A 23,259-nucleotide genomic window follows, 5' to 3' on the forward strand; every position below is an offset into this window, starting at 1 on the left:
ACTACAGGACTCGTAACCAAACCAGATTTTCCTTTCATTACGACTCTTCACTTGTTTGCTGAAGCCACGCACATTTCAGAATGGCTCTGCGAGTGACCAGAGTGAGTATTTATGTACTTTTATTATTGTTTACAGTAGTTTGGAACATATTTAGTTACTTCTGGCTGATATTTAGATGTGAAATGCGGTATTTTATATATTTTATTGCTACACGGGGTTTCCCTTCATGCTTTAAGCAATCATTACTCCATGTTAAAGCTATTGATCGTGCTTTAAAGCAACATTACGAGGCTTTCTGCATTTCTTATAGTAATGTTCTCCTCTTTTTCTGCAGAATCGCCTGGCTTCCTCCAGGACCGAGCTCGGAGGGGTGAAGGCCTGCGCGGTGGCTGGGCCCGGGCTGAAGCCTCGGGCTGCGCTGGGTGAGATCGGAAACATCGCAGCTAACAAAGAGAACCCGAAAAAGGTGAAACTCCTTATAAATCCCTTTTATTTTCAATCATACATGGTTGTCATAACACGCTTTAAAATGACTAGAACTCTGTATTTTCAGTGCAGCGTGTTTGCTAGCATTCCGCAAGGGGGCGCTATTTATCTGTGATTGCACTATGGTTTTTCGTCAACCATTCAGGAAATATGTTGCATTAAGTTGTACTAAAATGTCAAAAGCAACAACTTGGCCCATGTCGTTCACATATAACCCTCTTTTTGAACACAAACTCATTGTAATGTTTTTTTTTTTTGACATAAACCTTATGCGAGTCGGCGACTCTGCTATGGCAAGCAACCTTATCATAAAATGGCTGGGATGGGCTTGTGAAATTGGAGCCACATGCTAATCTTTTTTTTTTTTTTTTAAGCGTAAACAATTTTGGCTTTAGAATGGAATTTATTTTGCTCATTTTAAATCTGAACAAGTCCGTAGTAATGAAACAAATGGAGGTTTTTCACTTTGTACTTCATAAATTGTCCTGCTATGCTAAATCTAATTTTTAGTGAGTGTCAGTTATTCTTGCCTATAAACCAGATTTTACATTTGGATTTGTGCTCCTTTCTTTTTTTTTTTACACTAAATATTACGGTGAAGAATATGCTGGTTCTGACTCGTAATGAGGGCACTAAATGGAGTAAAGTTTTGTATACTACAGCTTTTGCAGTTTTTGAGGTGTCTGTTTATCTACTGTAGACCAACTTTCAATTTGTTCTTCAGAACATCAAGACTGATGTGGTAAAGAAGACAAAAGTCACAGAGAAAACTGAAAAGACCAAGCAGCCAAAGCAAAATGCCGTCGTTGCCGTTGAGCCCATCCCTGAAGTCCAGGTGAGTTGATCACATCTTGGTGGCTGTGTAACCCCAACGTTTCTGTTTATAAACGACCATCTGGGTTTTTCAGGTTCAGCCTGAGCCAGCGTCTCCCACTCCAATGGAGACCTCCGGCTGTGAGCCCGCTGAACTCTGCCAGGCTTTCTCGCACGTTATCCTGGACACCGCCATCAGGGATGTCGACGCGGACGACTACGACAACCCCATGCTCTGCAGCGAGTACGTAAAGGACATCTACAAGTACCTCCGGCAGCTTGAGGTGAGCAACAAAATGATGAGTTGACCTCTAACCTGGGGAGATGAGCAGGGTATATTTTTGTAAATTAAGAGGGCAGTGCTGTAGAAACTGAGTATGTTTGGTCAGTTGGTGGCACTGTAACAGCGGCAGAACATCAAACAAAAGTGTTGCCAGATCGGTTTCCACTAAAGTTATTTTAGCTTCACTTCTGGACTCCCAAACAGCTGAATCAATGTAGCTGCATGCTAAATGACAAACTTTTGTGGCAGCAGCTAAAATGGTCTCCATGTGGATGGTGAATGATGGTTCACAATGAATTCTGGTTTCAGGTCGAGCAGAACGTCAAACCCAACTACTTGCAAGGTCAGGAGGTCACCAGTAACATGAGGGCCATCCTGATCGACTGGCTGGTTCAGGTCAACCTCAAGTTCCGGCTCCTGCAGGAGACGATGTACATGACTGTCGGGATCATTGACCGTTTTCTTCAGGTAACTGCAAACGCACATACTATCAATTTTTATTTTATTTTTTTTTTGCTAATTGTGTTTGGTTGCCCCACCAACAGGACCACCCAGTCCCCAAGAAGCAACTGCAGCTGGTTGGTGTGACCGCCATGTTCCTCGCCTCAAAGTACGAGGAGATGTACCCGCCAGAGATCTCCGACTTCGCCTACGTCACCGACCGGGCCTACACCACCGCCCAGATCCGCGACATGGAGATGACAATCCTGCGGGTGCTGAAGTTCCAGCTCGGACGACCTTTGCCCCTGCAGTTCCTCAGGCGGGCTTCAAAGATCTACGAGGTGGGTTGGCGGTTCTAAAACCCTGCTGATGCAGACAGTGTATAGTTGAGCAGCTTTGGTTTGTGCCGCAGGTAACCGCAGAGCAGCACACGTTGGCCAAATACCTGCTGGAGCTCACCATGGTCGACTACGAGATGATTCACTTCCCGCCGTCTATGGTGGCCAGCGCTGCTCTGGCGCTCACACTGAAGATCCTGGATGCAGGAGATTGGGTAGGTATCAGGCCTGGGTGATGCAACTCTAACCACTTGCCTTTTCAAGATGGCTGCCGTCTTAGAGCCAACTAATTGGCATAAAATGTTACCAGTTTTCATGACTTGAATGAGCTTTATGCAAGATGCTTTGATTACACATGGCTGCCATTTTGAGGAAAAATGGGCCCCAAAAAAGACTTAAATGGTTGGAATATGTGAACGCTATGATTTGACACAGCATTTGTCTAATTGGTCATTTTTAATGCAAGCATTAATTTTCCATGAAATTGAAAATGTGATTTGAAACTGTTGATATATGATAAATATTTGCAAATTGAATGCGGTAATTTTCCTTGGCAGCCATCTTGAATTTTTTGGTGGCAACTTTGTTTTCATTCAAAAGCAAACACCTGGCAACATGTGCCAAGATGTGAAATTTTGCTGAAGTATTTAATCTTTTAACACTTTAGCATAACACAGGTGTAAAACTTTATTAACTCAACATGTTAAGCATCTTGTAAATTATACTTTGGTATAACTTTTTGCCTTGTGATTAAAAATGGAAAAACTATAGCCTGGTCCTTCCTGTCAGAGTTGACTTGAATTCAAAGTTCAAATGGAGGCTGTAAAACAAGATGGCTGCCTTGGCCTTGCTTCCATTTCTATGGAAACCCAAAGAGTGCATTGGTTGAAAAATCTGGATTTTCCAGAAACAAATCACCCAGCCCTACTCTACATCTTGGTGATTAATGCTACTCTCTTCACCCTTCAGGATGTCACTCTGCAGCACTACATGAACTACACAGCAGAGAGTTTGCTTCCTGTTATGGCGCACATTGCTAAAAATGTTGTGAAGGTGAATGACGGTCTGACAAAACACATGGTAAGTCTGCTTTCTCTCAACCAATCATGACGCTAAACCTTTAAAACCACCTTAACGGCCCAATGTCTACCGTCTCGCAGGCCGTCAAAGGTAAATACGCCACCTCAAAACAGATGAGGATCGCCAACATCCCCCAGCTCAAGTCTTCAGTGGTTAAGGATTTAGCGAAGCAGGCTGCTCAGTGACCGGACTCCCATCGGCACAGTGTGCTGACTTGTACAATGATTCTTTTAAAGACTTTTAATGCAGCTGGACAGTTGGCGTCCAAACAATCTTGCTCTGTTCTGCAATCCAAGTCCTTCTGCTTTAGTTGACTTACACTATATCTACATCATGATTGCACAGTATGGGCTAACTAAAGTTTTGAATCAACTTCTGCAGACGACGAGGCTCACTGCACCACTTCAAGATGGCTGGTTGTGTAAATGTTCAGTGGAGTTTATCAGGAGGGATTTTTTTTTGTAATGTGTACAGCAATGCTTTTTAAATGACATGCCTTGTATTTTTAAACTTCTATTAAATGGTTTTGACCAGAACTTGGTGTCATGAGTCTAAATTGCCACTAGAGGGAGCTGGAAGACCAGATCTTAGTTACTGGTTTGTTTAGTGTTTCAGGTGGAAAAGTAAAATCTTTAATGGATGCATAAAACTAGTTGCTTGGTTTTTGGGTGAGGGGGACTTGTAATTATCACATGTGGATTACCTTAATCTAAGTTTTGCCATCCTAAACTGAACTTGTGCTGAAATGGTTCCAAAGAGGCAAAGACACTAGATCTATCATGTAGTTAAACTTGGCACCATTTGTTCACAGTTTAAAGTCCTTGTGATTGTAAAATTTGGTTTGTCATTAAATGATGTTTTTGATCATTTACTAAGTACTTGAGTCACATTTTTACCAAATACTTTTACTTAAAAGTATGAGCTGGAATTTCTTTCCAGCTCAGTCAAAAATAATGCAAATCCTAAAAGGATGTCTTAAATGCTTATTTAGAGTGTCAAACTGTAGGGCTGTGACTCTCTGGATCTCTGAAAATAGCTTTTATCTGCCTGAAGAACCAACTACAGATTCAAATGAGGGTTTTATGGCACAAAGCTTAAGCATTTAACTCCCAGGGCTTGAAACACCTGGAGTCAAAACTAGCTCCTTTTATACCTTAGATTGTAATGGCAGGAGTAAAGAGGTGCAAGCTCAGGCAGGTAAACACAATACTGCTTTAAAAAAGCTGAGATCCACTTTTTACCACTCAAGAAATTTGAAACATTTTCCTCCTTTTGCAAAATGGCTCTGACAGATGTAACTCAGTCTCATGTTTCTATGGTAACTAAGCAAAACACCTGTTTAGAAGCTACCTAGGTATAAATCCACTGAAGCATCTGTTCTACCTAAACCTTTAGTGTGCAGGCCTCAAGTGTAGTGTGCTTAACAGCATAGGAGGGACAAGATGGCGGGTATTAAAGACTAGATTGTGTTTTGGTCTACATTTACAGTATTTTCTGCACTGCACAAAGAACTACTTAAAGAAAAGACGTGAAAACCTCTTAAGACATGAGTGCAACTACCTTTATTACAAAATGGAAACAAAAAGTGTAGTATCAGGCTATCGGTGGATAGGAACCTTTGTGCTGTATTGTGTTCGGGGCGGACCAGAATAAAGGGGGTACCTGCTAAGATGGAGATGTCTCACGCGTGCTTCTGTGTAGCCTCAAGATTTTATTAAATACACATATCGGAGAACAGAACATGGTGTCAGAAGTATAGACTACTAAGCGAAGAGAGAACAAGTGAGAACTGACGGCTCGAATAAAATAAGAACGACAACGTCATGAACCAGTTTCAAGTCACCCCGCCAGAAAAGTTCACGTTCAGAGCTGAAGACTGGACGAAATGGATAAAGCGTTTCGAGAGGTTTCGTATCGCGTCTGGTTTGGAGACACAAGCGGACGAAAACCAAGTAAATACGCTGATATACACCATGGGGGACGAGGCAGAAGATATACTGGTTTCCCTGCATCTAACTCCGCAAGAAGCGAGTGAGTACGAGACTGTTAAGGGACGGCTGGATGCTCACTTCGTAGCCCGCCGGAATATTATATTTGAGCGGGCGAAATTCAATCAGCGCCAACAGGAGACGGGTGAGTCCATTGACGGCTTTCACACCGCGTTACACTGTTTGGCTGAATACTGTGGATACGGGACTTTGCATGATGAGATGGTGCGGGACAGATTCGTCGTGGGTCTGAGAGATAAAAGACTATCAGAACAGCTACAAATGGACGCTGAGCTGACGCTAGAGAAGGCGTTAAACAGAGCCCGTCAGAGCGAGCTAGTAAAAAAGCAACAGGAAATGCTTCATGCTAACTTCAAGTCAGACATTGCTGGCGCGCAGTTGGACCGCGTTCACGCGAGTGGGAGCGCGCGCTCCAGGCAACCGAAGGCGCCACACAAATATGTCGTCACAAAAGCTACACAAGATAAAAAGGCACAGTGCAGAAGATGCGGGGACACGAAAGGACACAGTATGCAGCAATGCCCTGCTAGAGAAGCAGCCTGCAATTATTGTGGGAAAAAGGGACATTTTGCTAGGGTCTGCAGAAATAAAAAAATATGTCAAGTGAATGCTGGGTTTGCAACAGAAAGCACACATACAGACAATGATGTTGCTTTTCTGGGATCGCTTTCTACAGACATTAAAGACAATCCATGGATGACTGACATACTGGTGGACAAGCATAAGACTGTATTTAAAATAGACACGGGAGCTGATGTCACTGCTGTCCCAGAAACACTGTATTCGCAGTACCAATTTGGCAAATTAGATAAACCAAAGAAAATCCTGCAGGGACCAGGAGGCACCGGATTAAAAGTGAAAGGCATGTTTACAGCAACACTCAGCAACAACAGTGTTAGTACTGAGGAGGACATCTATGTTGTGAAGGATTTATGCACATCATTGCTGAGTGGGCGTGCCGCAATGGCATTAAAATTGGTTGCCAGGGTAAACCAAATAGGTTTGGACTCGATTGATGCTGTGAAACAGGAGTTTCCTAAACTTTTCACAGGACTAGGACTGATGGAGGGCGAGTATAACATTGTTCTGTCACCAGATGCGCAGCCTTTCTCCCTCTCAACGCCGAGGCGGATATCCCTCCCCCTACTGCCTAAGGTTAAAGAGGAGCTCAACCGTATGCAGCAGGAAGGGGTCATCACCAAAGTGGAGGAGCCAACAGACTGGTGTGCACCTATGGTGGTGGTTCCCAAGAGCTCGGGCAAGGTGAGGATATGCATTGATCTCACAGAACTGAATAAATATGTCATGAGAGAAAAACATCCACTCCCATCAGTAGAGCACACGCTCGGACAGCTAGCAGGAGCAAAAGTGTTCTCCAAATTGGATGCCAATGCTGGATTCTGGCAGATTCCACTGTCAAGGAAGTCTTCCCTGCTCACCACCTTCATTACACCTTTTGGGCGCTATTGCTACAATCGGCTCTGCTTTGGGATTTCATCAGCACCAGAGCACTTCCAGAAACGCATGACACGGATTCTGGAGGGTCTGGATGGAGTCCTTTGTCAGATGGATGATGTCCTCATCTGGGGGACGACGCAGCAGGAGCACGATGAAAGACTGAGGACGGCACTGTTTCGACTCCAGGAGGCGAAAGTTACGCTAAATGACAAATGTGAGTTTTCTAAACGCAGAATAAAGTTCTTGGGACAAGTCATTGATGCATCAGGAGTCAGTCCAGACCCGGATAAAGTGAGTGCTATACGAGCCATGGAGGAGCCCAGAAATATAAGTGAGGTGAGACGCTTCCTGGGTATGGTGAACCATCTTGGGAAGTTCCTCCCCCACCTGGCAGAGAAAACCAGACCCTTGAGAGATCTTCTGAAGAAGTCAAATATGTGGTCATGGGGTCCACCACAGCAACAAGCTTTTGACGCTATTAAAACAGATCTGACAACACCTCCAGGACTAGCATTGTATGACCCGAATGCAGAAACATGTGTGTCAGCAGATGCATCATCGTATGGACTCGGTGCAGTTCTTCTCCAGAAACACGCTGATACAGGATGGAGGCCAGTGGCGTATGCATCACGGTCTCTCAGCGACACAGAGCAGAGGTATGCTCAGATTGAGAAAGAGGCTCTCGCTTCAACATGGGCCTGTGAGAGGTTTGCAGAGTTTCTGACCGGGAAGAGGTTCCACATTGAAACCGATCATAAGCCATTAGTTCCGCTGCTGGGGTCGAAGTGTCTAAACGAGCTTCCTCCTCGCATACAGCGACTGCGAATGCGACTAATGAGATTTTCTTACAGTATTTCCCATGTGGCTGGCAAAAATATTGCTACAGCTGATGTTTTGTCCAGAGCTCCAATCCCCAACGATTTGGGAGGACTGCAAGAAGAGGAGATCAACTTGTATGTTGACTCAGTCGTTGCATGTTTACCTGCCACGGAACCACGGCTGAGGGAAATCCAAAGACATCAGGACAGCGACAGCATACTCAAACGACTGAAAAAATTCTGTGTGGAAGGATGGCCAGATAAATTCTCTATTGAGAAAGGTTTCCAGCCTTATTTGCCATTTTCAGGTGAACTCACTGTTCAAAATGGCCTGCTTCTTTATGGTAGCAGAATAGTGATTCCAGCTTCTCTCAGAAAGGACATTCTGTCAAAGCTACATGAGGGTCACTTGGGGATAACTAAATGTAGAGAAAGGGCCAAACATTCAGTGTGGTGGCCAGGTCTCAGCAGCGAGCTGATTAAGCTGTTGGAGACCTGTGACACGTGTTGTAGGGAGAGAACTAAACACAAAGAGCCACTACTGCCCACTGAATTCCCACAAAGACCATGGGCCATGGTGGGAGCTGATCTTTTCCAGTTTAAGGGCAAACAATATTTGATGATCGTGGATTATTTCTCCAGATTTTTTGAAGTTGCAAAGCTTACTACCACAACATCTGAGGGAGTTATCGAACACTGTAAGTCCATCTTTGCACGCCATGGCATACCAGAGCGTCTCCGTTCTGATAATGGGCCACAGTTTGCTTCGGATTCCTTCAGCAGATTTGCACAAGAATGGGGTTTCAGTCATGAAACATCCAGCCCAAATTTTCCTCAGAGCAACGGGGAGGCTGAGAGAGCAGTCAGAACTACCAAGAATCTCCTTAAAAAGGCGGGGGATCCGTATCTTGCTCTTATGGCCTACCGTTCCGCTCCATTAGCAAATGGATTCAGTCCAACTGAGCTTCTCATGGGAAGGAGGATAAGGACAACTGTTCCTGTTACTCAGTCTCAGCTAACGCCAAAGATTATTGATATGGAAAAGCTGAGGACTGCAGAAACCGATTATAGACAGAAACAAAGACAAAGCTACAACCGGAGGCACCGGGCCCGCAACATGTCACTCCTACATCCAGGTGAGAAGGTGTGGGTGACAGATCTGAAGACCAGAGGAACAGTAGTGTCTGGAGCAGGGTCACCTCGATCCTACATCATTGAGACACCCAGAGGCATGCTGAGAAGGAATAGCTACCACCTTTCACACACTCCTGGAGCAACTGAAACATCTGTTGTTCCACCTGAAACTTCTGCTGTTCCACACGAGACATTACCTGAAGGAAATCTTCACAATTCTCCACACATACCTGTTCCAGATGGAGACCAGCAGGAGGTTAGCCATCAGACTCCACCACCTGAGAGTCGAGTTTCACTGAGAAGTAGGAGACCTCCAGCCTATCTGGATGATTATATTTGTTCATAGGAACTGAGTGAGTTTCCTGCATGGGGCAGAATAATCCCCACACTCAGATAGAGGTTTTGGGTAGTCCACCCCTTCCTCTTAGTAGCTAAAGTTAAATGTTATAGAGAATACTTAATGTTCTGAGATTTATATATGTCTTAGTTCTAATGCTGAACTGTGACTGGAAAGAGATTTAAGTTTGTGCACCTTTAGTGTAAAACAGATAAATAAACAGTAATAACAAGTTAAAGTTCTGGCACATTCTACTGTGGGAAAAGTACTAGTAAGATACTGAGTTAATCTTGGGTATTCCACAGGGTGCATCTTTCTGGTGTGTGATTTAAGTTTACAGTTCTACATGTTCGTATATAAACCCTCATAACATATCCCATTCAGAAAGGGGGATGTAGTATCAGGCTATCGGTGGATAGGAACCTTTGTGCTGTATTGTGTTCGGGGCGGACCAGAATAAAGGGGGTACCTGCTAAGATGGAGATGTCTCACGCGTGCTTCTGTGTAGCCTCAAGATTTTATTAAATACACATATCGGAGAACAGAACAAAAAGCAGTTGTATGATTTCTCGTCTTTGGCTAAAGACCATGTTGATACATTTCTCCCGCTAGCGCTAGCTATAGAGTTTTTTACATTTACCCAGGATGCCCTGTGTCGTAGTCCGGAGCGGTCTCTTGTCTAAAACCTTCAGTCTCGCTTGAATTAAACTCTGGTGCGGTTTGATTATGTGACTGGAAGTCGCTCCAAAAGCAGGAAGTGGACTACAGTGCAGGGCATTCTGGGTAAATACAACCAAAACAAACGCTACAGCTATCGCTAGCAGGAGAAATCCTACAACCGCAAAAATGTGACGCTACTCCATCTTTATTTACATTTAGTGAAGAAGGATGTTGTGCTCAGTGTCGTCTTTGGAGGTTTTTGTGTCGTTTCCTATATAGTGGTTCTTGGTGCAGCGCCCCCACAGGCGAGGAAGGAAACAGCTTTTTCAAATTGGTTAATTTGACTCAGAGCAGTGTGAAAGAGAACCAAGCAGCAGAAAATGTAACAAATGTTGCCATTTTGGCCCTAACGGGAGATATAATTTCCTCAGGAGTTTAAATTTTGGTCTGTTTGTCATTTTTTAAATATTAAATGATTAATTCTTTGATCATTTACAAAGTACTTGAGGCACATTTTTACCAAATACTTTTTACTTTTACTTGAGTAAAAATATGTAAAACTCGTGCTACTCTTACATTTTTTACAGTTGAAACCTTCAAACTGACATTCTTTAAGTTTTTACAGCAGCTCCAACATTAGGCCTCAAGTAGTTAAAGCTAATGGACACAGCATGATGGGGGGTCGTCATTATTAGTGACCGGCTGACAGCTGAGACCCTGGGGAGGGGGCTTGTACCACCCTTCCAATCCCTCAAGGGGGATCTGGGGATGTTTGTTGTTCAGGCCACCTGCCATCCGGGTGACGTGAGTCGGCTTCGTAAGGCCAGAAGTCCTTGGCGAACAGCTTGAGAACATCTGTTGCTGAAAAGGCAGAGGCTGAAAAGTCATCTGCTGTTGAAAAGGGCGACAAAGATGTGATCTAAAGCGTCAGAAATTTAGCGGCAAAACAAGTATTTTACTTTCTGCCGTTGCAGAAAACATCAGTGAGTCATGTACAGGGCTATATTGGTCTGAAACCCCCAACCTGAACATCTGTTATCTGATATAATTTGGAGACTGCCATGCCACATATCCCTTTCAGAGCCTTCTGTTTTCCTTCTCCTCAGGGACAAATGATCATTAATCTCAGTTATCCAGTAAAAGCTGGGCTTTTAAACCCAGAATACTTCATAGTTGGAGGCTGAGGTCATGACTGGGCAGGGGTATCAGTTTACAACACCAAGCTACAAAGCAAACACTCTTCTGGAGCGGCGCTGGGTCTTTCTGACAGAAACCGTGGGCTGATATTTATTAGGAGGGAACATTTCTAATACAGTAGCCGTGCAGCTGGAACTGGTGCAACCAAATATCCCTCACATCCCCATCACAGGAATCACATGTCACCAGGCGAGGCCAGATGAACGTACACCACAACAATAAAGAGCTAGTGCTAGCAAGTAGCACTGTGGATTCGATCATCTACATAGAAACAGTCAGCTGAGATGGTTCAGGGTGTCTGGATGGATGGATGGATGGATGGATGGATGTCTGGATGCATGTCTGGATGGATGTCTGGACGGATGCATGTCTGGAAGGATGTCTGGATGGATGGATGTCTGGACGGATGTTTCTAGAGTTGCTGGTTATTTAAACAGAAGCATCTATAAACTGGTTATTCTCGTCTCATCATGAAATCTTCAAATTCATAAACGAAAGTCAAACCAAAGCTAAACAGAGTTAAATACCTTTTGTATTTATATCTGCTTATAAGTCAGACGGTAACATAAATGACAGCTATGATACATAAACCAGACTTTATAAACCCAAAGGAACGTTAAACACATGATCAATGTCAGATGAAAGATTCTCATTTATCTTTGGAACAAACTTGGAGTCCAAATGTTTCTGCTCATGTTCATCCAAACGCTCAGCACTAAAAAACTCCCCAGTCAGCACTGAGGTCCAGAAAGAATGCCACGCTTGTCTTCAGACCTCCTGATATTCCAGCAATGCGGCCCGAACCCGCAAACAAATCTTCCTTGCCTCAAGTCCAACACTTGGAAGCGTGTCCTAGTCTAAACATTGTCCACGAGGGCCCGACGTTTAACAAGTGCACCCTTGAAATGAGTGGCTGGCCTTTCTCACCTTGCATTCACCAAGTCTGCAGACTTCAATTCAATAATGACAAAGTCAAACAAACAGCGGGCCTGAGCCACAGCTCTGGGGCGCTAACAGGTCGGCAGCTGGCAACGGGAACCGGCAGCACACGAATAAACCAGAGGCAACTTTAAATAACGATTTTGAACTCGACTGAACTGTTTCATTAGAAAGAAAGAAAGAAAGAAAGAAAGACAGATATCACAGCCTGAACAAAGGAAGACTGGAGTCTGGATGGATGGAGGGATGGATGGAGGGATGGATGGATGGATGGATGGATGGATGGATGGATGGATGGATGGATGGATGGACGGACGGACGGACGGACGGACGTGTAATGACAAAGTAGAAACTTTCTGGGAAGAATGAACTGATAAAGGTTTCTGAGCAGATGTTTTTCGTACAGAATTGATATCTTCTTCCTTTTCTTCAAGGCTTTTCTTTTTACTCTGATTAAAAAATATATATATATATAAAGATAAATGCGCATTTCTCTGATTGACTCTGTTTCACTAATTATCAAAAGAATATTTTATTACAGATGTACTGAATGAATGATTGAATGGACGGACAGACCAGAGTCCACCATATCTGTGGTAACCACGGTAACAACCCCAGTGATTTGTTTGTCCACCAGTGGAGTCTCTGCATCCATGAAATCATCGTTCCTCCCGTTTCTGTTTCCAGTTTTCATGGAGCCAGAAGCTGAAAGGTAGAGCATCTCATGATGAAGGAATTTAGTAGCTGAAGCTAATTAACCTCTTGGCTTCTTCTCTGGAACGCCAGTAAAGTAAACAAGCTTCCCTGAAGGTTCTTCGTCCCCAAGGAAAACCATTTAAAGTGGAAACTCGTGAAATAATTCAGCTCACTTCGTATTGTTTTCTAAAAAGAGCTGCAGTTCTCTCAAACGTCTCTTTCAAGACTAAAACTCTTGAAATTTCATTTTCTGGCTCCTGTGTTTAACCTTATTACCACCCATAAAGCTGAACTTTATACTTTAAGCTGATTGGGCTGCTACAGTTTACTGCTGAATTTACCTTAACGTCACTGTTAAGCTGATGTTGCCATGGAAAGCTGATTATCGGAGGTTATATCACAGTTTTACTTGGAGGGAAACATGGCAGTGTTTACATTTTGATTAAGCAATAATGACAACAAGATGGAGTCTGGCACCTTTGTTTTCCTGTGATTAGGGTCTCTTTTTCTGAAATGCATTATTTATTTTACTGATAACACTTATGACGTACTTTTTCTCAAATGCTGTAGTTTTGTTTGTATCAGTGTTTTTAGAGTTTTTGCTTGAAATCCAGGAAAGAATAAGCCTCCATCCTGAGCAAAAAGGTGAGTTTACCTGTCATGGCATGAGCTGAGGCACCCTGTAATCTCAGGTGATGTAAACACTCAGCACGCTGATCTGTAGCGAACTCGTTTGATATCTGCAGGGTGTTGTAATCTGATCGGTGTGGTGAGTCAGATGCCTGGCAGCCGTCGGATAAATCCCAACAGAGTGGTGGGAGGAAGGGACGGGACGGGACGGGACGGGACGTGCTGCTGACACAATGGAAATCAACCTCTGGGGTCACTTTGTTGTCCCCGAAACTAGCCTGGGGCTGACAGAAAGCATCCAGCAATGAAACTCTGCAGCCGAAACTAACGACTGTTTTGGTGATCAATTATCCTGACAATTAACTGATTAATCAGAAAAGTCCAGAGACCACTTTCAGAGATTATAGAAATGTCCAACTGTTTGAGACCAAACTCTAAACACAATGGGAAAATGTTTATAACTTTTTTGTTCCAATACTAGTTCAGCTCATTGTATCCCTTTGGATTTGGTAAACTTAGCTTAAAGCATGATTAGGTTACTATTTTCTGTCAGTGCGCTCAATCATTTGAGACAGACAGAATCCTTTGGGGACTCAACAGCTCACAGAGGTATAGTTATTGATTATATTAGTCAATAAAGGCCAGTTTCCTTTCTGAATATTATACTAATGCACTCATGGTTGGATGGCCTGGCTTGCCTCGCAGGCCGGGGTTATAAAGTGCTCCAGAGCTCCTAAATTATTCAGAAGGCCCCTCAGCAGATCCACGCCTCCATTAGATACAGAGAGGGAGATGGGAACGAGGAGGAGGAGACTTTAACGATGATTTCACCAGGCCCAGTGGAGCCAGACATCATGGGACTGGATGATAGAGTCAGACGTGGAAGACCACAGGTCTGCCGGAAGTCTTTACCAACAGATTGGTCAAGAGGAAACTGTAAATATGGACGAACCAAATATAACAGCATTGATGGTGAATGAACTCGCAATAAGAGGGAAGAGCTGCTGACCAGCGTTTAGGAGAGATAAACTTATCATACATCTCAAAAGACTTTCACCGATATTTATTTCTGTAAATCCAGCAGAGGGTTGAATGTCCTGTTAGCAAGATGTAATAATTCACATTATTAGATAAAATAGTAAAATGAAGGTGTAATTTTTCACACAGGATAGTAAAAAAAGCTTTTCTCTCTGGAGTTGACTGCTTATTGTCTTCTTCCAACAAAGGTTAAGGATGACCACTTGACTTCCAACATGTTTCTGCTCTTATGGGAAGTTATGCAAATGGAAAAGCAGGAGGAAATTCCTGCTGCTAATCAAAATCTTAAAAGTGCATAAAAACAAAAGCTATGACTGTTTTGACAGTAGTGTGAGGTATTTCTGCTCTCCTGCTGTTTTTCAGTCTCATTTCTGGGAAGCTCAGATTGTAGTTTACGCAGCAAAAACACTGAAACGCTTTGGTAAATCAACACGACCGGCAACAAGAGACACGAGAGGCCAAAGGATCCCTGACGCCAAGAATCATCCGTCTCTCGCCGACTCCTGCCATCTGGGAAAGTCGGCTTCATGAGGGCTGGAAAGGTCTACAGATCGCTCGCACATGTGAACATGTGGCAAGCCACCACAAGGATGTGTGTGGAATACTAAAGCAGGGATTTGGGATGGATAAAGTGCTTGGCCCCAAACACAGGAGGGCTGAACGTTTAGGAGCCTGAAATGAATGTGGAATATGTTGGATTATCGTGAGCGCCATGACTCAAACGCGTTCCAGAATGGAGGCCGACCCCAGGACTGTCTGGCACTACAGAGTCTGTTAGAGTAGATGCTTTGTCACACTTGATAGTGCTGACAGCTTAAGTGCAACATTCTTTAGTTTCCATCTCATCATCCAGTTCAGGCGTTGCATTGAAGATATTTCCTTTTTTAGGTTTTACTGCGAGCCCAAATTACATTTTGAGGTTTGTAGTCTAGCTTTGTTTGTTCTTCATTGAGAAACAATTGAGAGTTGCCAAACAAATAGTACTGAGGGAAAAGAATAAGCTTGTAATTTGACCAAATTAGCTCAATTTGGTAATATATTAATATTTTCCAGGACAATATCTCACCAGGTTTTTAAATATGACCTATCATGTTTCCTTTAACAGGTCAGGATAGATCTAAATGTAAGGAACAAAACATGTTAATTACATTTTTTTGCACAAAATCATTTTTAGAATGTGTTAGATTGCTGTCTGCTCAGTCTTGCCTATCATATTTCGAGCTCTTTTAGAGTCTCTTGTCACTTTAAAGCCAAATAATTTGTTCCTGGCCACACTCCCCAACTCACAGATGAAAATGGCTGCAAACAGATGCATCATCAAGCAACTGTACATCTTTGAAAAGCAGAAATGGAGCCTCCTGCACAACCAACACAAACGCACTATGTGTTTTCTGGACGCTACGTCAACAACGAAACACTTGTCTTTTCCAGTAGCCATTATACAGAGCATTCAGCTGATCAAACTTCCTGGAGCTCTATTTAGGTTGCTAGGTAACGGGTGTAACTCTCCTGGAGTTGCTAGGTAACGGCACTGTGCCGGTCGAATGTGACTTAACAATCAGGAGTTTTTTGAAATAGCAAATTTTCCAGAAGCCAAAAAACATTAACTTGCACACCGCCGTGTTTTTTTTCAGAAGCAGTTTAGACCCAAATGTAAGTATAAAAACATTCAAAATGTACATTTTGTATAAAAGGTCCTGTTTAATGGCACGAGGAAACGTATGTTAACTTTTAAACAGTTATTTTGTGAAAAGTTTTTCCTTGTTAAATGAACCAAATATAGCTAGTTTGCAATAATACTGACATCAGAATAACTTATGGCTAAATTCGGTAGCATGCTAGTATCCCTGAAGGTTTTTACCTAGCATTAGGTACATTATAAATTAGACATTTTTCTGTATGTTAATTTACCTTCATTTTAGAGAATATAGCCTTTTGATTGTATAAAAAGAGCTGCTCTGCCATACAACATTCAAAAAATACTAAAATTCAAGCTATTGATGTGATTGCGACTCGTCTGCAGCATCACTTCTGGTTTTAGTTGCTGTTTCATGTTGTTTGACATGAAATGTTTGGAGGTTCATGGTCTGAAAACATCTTGACTTCAGTTAAAACAGAATAAGGCAGCAGATCACAGTAACCTTTCACTGAATGACCGGGTTTCACTTCCATCAGCAAAACACATTAAAAGGTGTTGGAGACACAAACCAGTTCATTTCTCATTCTGGCTGCCATAACAACAAATCAGTACAAAGAAAATGTTTCTTAACCATTATCCACATTTCTCCTTACTATCACTAACTTTCGTTTATTAGAGCAGTGATTCTCATTGTGAAGTTCTACAGGAGGTTTTTATTGTACTTAGACTTTCTGAATTAGCTGTAGACATCTAATACTATGCGATCACTGAAGAATGGAGAACATTTTTAATTGTTGTTACACTAAAAAGGAATTACAGGAATCTGATTCTGATTAAAACTTTATTCCCTGGAAACTCATTGGTATGCTGCAGTTAGACGTAAACAAGCGCAGACAGAGAAAAGACGCTCTTTATGCAAAAACTGGGGTAGTGAGTTGGAGCCGTATCAAAGGGGAAGCAACAACAACGTCCAATCAAACCGTCTAACAGCTTTGTGTGCAGCTTTACGCACCAGTTAGCAACATGCTTCCAGACACGTTCAGCTGATACTGACAGAACCAACACTGTTTTAAACTGGGCAACATGAAGAGCCCTGGCTGTGAAGATGAACCTGTTAAACCTCATTACATATAAACTGGAGATGTTTTGGTTTTTTGTTGTGGAGATGCTGTTTTCAGCTCTTTTAGGCATTCTGCTGTGTGGGGTTCCTCAAGGTTCGATCCAAGGGTCTGTCCTATTTAATATCTACATGCCACCACTAGCTCAGGTTATAACAAGTAATAAGGTTACTTATTAAGATTAAGATACATTTTAAATAGGCATAATTCAAATATTCAAATATTTTAATTTGAATATATAGTTTGGCGTCTGTGGCTCTTTAGACCTTTTACAATTTATCTTAATAACTTTGGCTAGAAATTATTAAAAATCAACTAATGTTTTGAAATATAGCCATAACAAATGCAGTTTTATCTGTTTTTCAATGAACTAAATAATGACACAAAAAGTACCAAAAGTATTTTTAGATCTATTTTTTGTCATTAAGTTTTTTTTATGTAGTTATCCACAAATATTCAGAATTGTTTATGTACTTTTAGCAAAAGTTTAGTTTTTCTTTATTTTACAACCGCAAAATAGAAATAAAATAGTTGTTCTTTAGAAATGACAAATCTTCTACATAATTATCTGAAATTACAGCTATAAATTGTCTTTCTTAAAAATGTCATGCAACACTTGTGGCTTTCAATACGTTTTATTTATCTGGACTGAGAGTCAAAATGGCTCTAGCCTCCAACAGGGATGCATAAATCGTGATTAAATAATATTTTATCAATCAAATCAAAGTCATTTTTAATGGCATGATGCCAAATTACATTAATATGAAAAGATGTTCAACATTATTTAACTTTAAGAGGTAATCAAACAATGTGGAAGCAACTACTTATTGATATTTTAACAGTTTTCTAGTGAGTTTGAGTGTCTAGCCACGCCCCCCTCAACTCGGAGCTCTACCTGGGTTGCTAGGCGACGGGCCGGGCTTGGCGGGAGTTGCTAGGTAACGGCGCAGTCCCAGTGGAATGAAACGTAGCTTTTCAAAACGACTCACTTTCCAGACACCGAAAGCAGTGAAAAGAATATTTCTAACTGTCAGAAGCAGAGGCAGCTGTTTATTCATGTTTTATCAGTTTGTCAATCAGTTTGAGCCGCTCTACTAAACACATCAGAGAAAGGCATTCATTTAGAAACTCTGATCAGGAGTGGGTATTTTTTCATAATAAAGAACATTTTTGGTTAGTTTCCTTCATAAAAGTCAGATTTTTTTGACATTTATTGAGAAATCATGAGTGGAGGTCCTGACATTTGGAACAATCCAAGCAGAAACCTCCAAGGTTTGATCAGTGAGTCACTTCCTGCCGGACCCAGGGGACCTTCCTGGACCGCGGTTTTCCGGCAAATGTCTGACCCCTTCCCGTCCTCCCCGCTCACATCCAGAACGAAGGAAGTTAACCTCGTCTTCAGGGATCAATAAGCCCAACCATGACTGCAGTTTTCCACCGTGCCCGGCTCAAATGGCCCATTGTTGAGGACCGGGACTTGGCTGCATCACCAACCAACTACATCACAGAAAATCACACACTTGAAGAGGATCTTAATTATTTCCAGAAATGTATTTTTTTATCTGAGATCATAGAGATTAAGGCATAATGAGGGTCTTTGTTGTTATGCTTTCTGGTATGAAAACCAAACAGGGAACGGCTCAGGTTTGGAAATATTTTCGACTAGTTGTTCATAAAAGCAGACCCTCCAGCACAGTGCAACGCTCTCTGATTTCATTTGTTTCTGTGAGGAGATGCAAGTAGTTGTTTTCTGTTTCCATGGTGAAATAACATCCAGAAAATACGTCGGTCAGCGGTGAACTCATGCTGTACAAGTTAACTAAATAAATCCAAGCTTTTAAGCATTTCTGTCGTATTATTTTTTAAAATAGGGAACTATTTAACTTAGCTGGGTGAGATATTTTAGCAGAATAACAAAATAAAGTTGCTGCAGTGTGCAAAACCTCTGCAGAGACGGTTATCTTGACAGGGCAGACAGAGTAATCACTCTGTCAAAAATGGCTTCCATATGTTGGTTTTTTTTCCCCTCAATCTGCCCCACTGAGGGCAAACTCATTTATTGTAAGCCGTGCAAAACGAGACGTGTTGAGCAAACATAAACGTGAAGAAACCACACACGGAGGACAGATTTTTTTCTTTTTTTTTGCTATAATTAGACGTCATCTGTTCGCTTCCTTTTCTCTGACTCAGCCGTTTTTGTCTCTCCAGACATTAACAGGGAACTCGCTGTCACATTGTGAGCTGGCATGTTTTAAAACATTCCTGCCATGTAAGGAAGGCGTGTAATGAAGGTGTAAAACATGGGATATAACAATATTTAAACTGCAATATGTTCTTAACAGTTCTGGAAAATGAATGCATGAAAAACTTGAACTTTTTTACTTATTTATACCTTTTTTATTATTACAAAAGGAATGAATTTCCATCCCATGTGCAGAATAAGGGGATAAAGTTATTGTCTCTGTGTAGTTTGTAGAAATATTTGGACTATCAACCCTTAGACTTTCGTTTCTCCTGAGAAATTCTGAAGGTTTTTACTCTGGGACGCTAAAATGTTATCTTCCAATTAAAACCCAGAGTCTGCATTTTAGGCCAATTAGGGCGTCAAACATTTTTTAGCTTATTAAAGGAAGATATGTCCAAAAAACCTAGATATAACAGATCTCAGTACTTTCTTCTCTAAAAATATTTTAATATTTTTTCACAGCACATTAGTGGCGCATTTTAACCTGTCCTGTTTAATCCAAGTCCAATTTGTTTGGAGAAAATCAGATTTATTTGGAGAGATGTACAAGCCAAATCTAAATTTGAACTCGGTCTATGTTTGGTTGAACAAAGACAGAGTGAGATTCAAATACATAAGTGAACGCCAAATGCACCAGAGGCTGCTCCAAAAGCAGGAAGTGGACTACAACACAGGGCATTCTGGGTAAATGCCACCAAAACAAACTTCATTTTCTAGCGCTAGCAAGAAGAAATGATTGGTGGTATTTTACCAAATCCTACAACCACTAAAATCTGTCGCTACTTCATTTTTGTTTACACTTTGTTAGAGCTGGACAACAAATCAAAGCAATATATATTCTGTTATAGACACATGATCAATATCAATAAACTATACAGCTGATAGAATATTCAATAATCAATATATAAAATATTACCTGAACTCCGATCCAGAACCGCACAGCATTCTGGGAGATGAAGGCAAAGGAAAGGTTTTAGCTCTCACTTTTAGCTAAGCAAGCCTCGAGAGTTGCTAGGTAACTCTTTGGTTGCCTAGCAACAACCTGTTTAGTAGCTTGCGCAGCTGCAGATTTGGGTTTCGCCTCATGTTTCGCCACAGTGAAAACTGTGGATAAATCAGGAAAAGGTCACACCACCGGGTTTGGCAGTATTTCAAACATTTAAAACAAAAAACTAATCAATAATTATCGATATTGGCTAATGTGAAACTGTTATTGTTTTACGTTTTTCAATCATATCGTCGGTCCTGACCTACATTTTAAGAAGGACGTTGCATTCAGCGTCTTCTAAGGAGGTTTCTTGTCTCGTTTCATTCAGTGGTTCTTGGTGCAGCGCCCCCACAGGCGAGGAGGGGAACAGGCCTTTAAATTAGTTTGGTTTGTTTGACTCTGCAGAGTGAAAGAGAATCACAGCAGCTGAAAATGTAACAAATGTTGCAGTTTTGGTCCCGAATTGAACCGAGTCAGTTAGACTTCAAATAACAGTTAGAAACAATATGTTTGTTTCATAGTGTCAGATATCAATATTGACCCAAATTTTAATCTGCAGACATTAATATTTTGTCTCAAAGCCTTTTGTTTAACGTTTCCGTGATGTTATTCCTCACTGACATCAATGAAAACAAAACACCTTTTATCTGAATTGTGTTAAGAGGTGTGAAAATGCCAAAAGGCTTCCAATGTAATTTGAGGTTTTAAAAGGGCAAAAAGATTTGGCATTTCAACCTGTGGACACAAAGTGTCATAGTGATTGTGTTCACCGTGTCATAAAACTGTTACGATCTGTTAGAAATAAACTTTTTACTCCAAGTAAAACAGGTCTAGAGTCATGTTCAGGTCAATTAAAAAGGTGAATTAACTAGTTTAAATGGTAACAACTTTAGGATGCTGTTAGCCCATCAAAGGAGAGTCTGATTTTAATACGTGACCTTCAGGTGGAGCAGAAACAACCTGAAGGGACCTGAGAGTTATTACAGCTGATCCTCCTGGGATCAGAGTTATATGAAAATGCTTCAAAATCCTGTGGAAATATTTCAATGTCTGACAGAAATCCACCAATCGCATCACGGCGTTGTGACTTTCAGACAAACAGCACAACTTCTGTCCATTTAAACTTGTTCCCACAACCTGAAAACCAAAAGGCTGTCATTACGCTGGTTCTGAGCTGCAGGAGTTTTACCTCATAAAATCTTTTCTCATGTTGTCAGGCAGCATTAAAGGACCACAGTGTTGGTAATTGAATTTTTCACATTGTGGATATCTGCCACCGTTTTAACTGTTTTTCCAACCAGAAGCTCATAGTAAATAGTGAAAAGGTGCCGAAATTTCCAGAAGAAACATTTCTACTGGCTCAGCCTGAATGTTCAGCTGTTTTTCCATTCCTACAAACTTTAACCAACTAAAGGAAATATGTTTTCACTAATAATGTCCAAAGATATAAATTTAAACACAATCTGTCTTTCTATATTCCTATTTTAGGTTTAACTTGTTCACTTGAGGACATGATTAAATCAAAAAATAATTTGTCTCTCAAAAGTTTAAACACCTCTAATAAAAGTCAAGGCTATAATGAATCATTTCCTACTTATTTTCTCTTTATTTATGACATATATAATTTACAGTTCAACTAAATAAGAAGAAAAAATCTTGCTTTTATATATAAGAAATTATTGATATGGATTTATATAGTAAATTTCGAACCCAAAACTTTGAAGAAAATGTTTAACTTTTGAAAAATTTATGAGCTTCACAGTTTGAAAATTTTTAAGAAAACAAATCTAAAATTTTGAGATAAATCTGAAAATGTTTCTAGGAAAAAAATTTATTCTGAGTTTCTAAAGTAAAAAAAAAAAAGACATTTGGAAATTTTCTGAGCTTCTAAAGTTGAAAATTTGCAATAAAAGCACAGGAATGTTTAGATGAATCTGAGAAATTTTCCAAAAGAAATAAAAGGAAAAGTCTGCGCTCCAAATTTTGAAAATTTGAAAAATTTCAATTTTTGAAACTCTGAAAATTTCCAAAAGTAAAGTTTTTTTCTAGCAAATTTTTAACTTTTATAATTCTGAATTTCCAAGATTGTCATGAAAATATCTGAGATTAATCTAAAAAAAACTCTGCGATTTTCTTTGGTGTAAATTTACTCTGTTTTTTCTGTCTGTCTTTTCTGGCTCATTGACCCAAATGCTCCGTCACACAGATGTGAATTGAAAACATGTGAATAACAACGGGAAGCCATTATCACATTAGACTTCTCGCTTTTAGTAAACTAATACCTAATTGATTCCTTTAGACTTTCCCGAAACAGCGAACCGTCAAGAAATGAAGAGAAATTGAAATTTACCAGTAGGCAGGATCTGACGTAGCAAACCTTTGTGAAAATCTGTCTGTGATTTTAGAAGTCGGCGAAGCAGAAACTCGGCGAAATCAAAGCTTCTGTTCCCAGATGTTTGGTTGAATCAGAGCCAGTAAAACCTCCAGGGAGAAACCCAGGGAGCCGGCCAAGATGGAGCAGCTGCTGCTGCAGAAACAACTTGAACCCGATCGGATTTAAAAGTGCTGATCTGTATTAGTCAGAACTGTCAGAACAATGGAGCAACTCCAGAACGACAACAATGAGATCCTTAAACACTTTATTTTTGGGTTTCTTAGCCGTTTGTTGGTTTTGGTCTTCGGGACAAATTTCTTCTCTAAATCTGTTTTTACATTCAGATTTAAAAATGATATGAATGGTGGGTAAATGTAACAGGGAGTAGCCATGTTTCCATTGACCATAAAATGGCACAAATTGGAATTACGAAAATAAATTTGCTCAGTGGAAACATGACAAGTTTGAAAAGACCTTGTGATCATGTGATCGACAACTGGATGTTACTACTGACGGAAACAACAAATATGACGACAGG

At 41.1% G+C, this 23,259-nt stretch overlaps 1 protein-coding gene across 1 annotated transcript; it reads left to right on the forward strand.

Annotated features, from left to right (window-relative positions):
* Positions 1–3,977, forward strand: ccnb1 (cyclin B1). The gene is made up of 9 exons (XM_005813643.2): positions 1–101; positions 335–466; positions 1,211–1,321; positions 1,395–1,583; positions 1,892–2,050; positions 2,128–2,364; positions 2,436–2,576; positions 3,331–3,441; positions 3,522–3,977. The coding sequence occupies exons 1-9, from the start codon at positions 81–83 to the stop codon at positions 3,624–3,626; spliced, it is 1,206 nt and encodes a 401-aa protein (XP_005813700.1). The 5' UTR covers positions 1–80; the 3' UTR covers positions 3,627–3,977.
* The last annotated feature ends 19,282 nt before the right edge of the window (positions 3,978–23,259 follow it).

This window comes from Xiphophorus maculatus, chromosome 8 (assembly GCF_002775205.1).
Source record: "Xiphophorus maculatus strain JP 163 A chromosome 8, X_maculatus-5.0-male, whole genome shotgun sequence".
NCBI classification, from domain to species: Eukaryota; Metazoa; Chordata; class Actinopteri; order Cyprinodontiformes; family Poeciliidae; genus Xiphophorus; species Xiphophorus maculatus.

Excerpts from the sequence above, each read along its gene's own strand:
- ccnb1 (XM_005813643.2), top strand. The coding sequence starts at position 81 with ATGGCTCTGCGAGTGACCAGA. Across the intron at positions 102-334 it reads TGGCTCTGCGAGTGACCAGA|AATCGCCTGGCTTCCTCCAG; the intron begins GTGAGTATTTAT and ends CTTTTTCTGCAG. Across the intron at positions 2,365-2,435 it reads GGGCTTCAAAGATCTACGAG|GTAACCGCAGAGCAGCACAC; the intron begins GTGGGTTGGCGG and ends TTTGTGCCGCAG.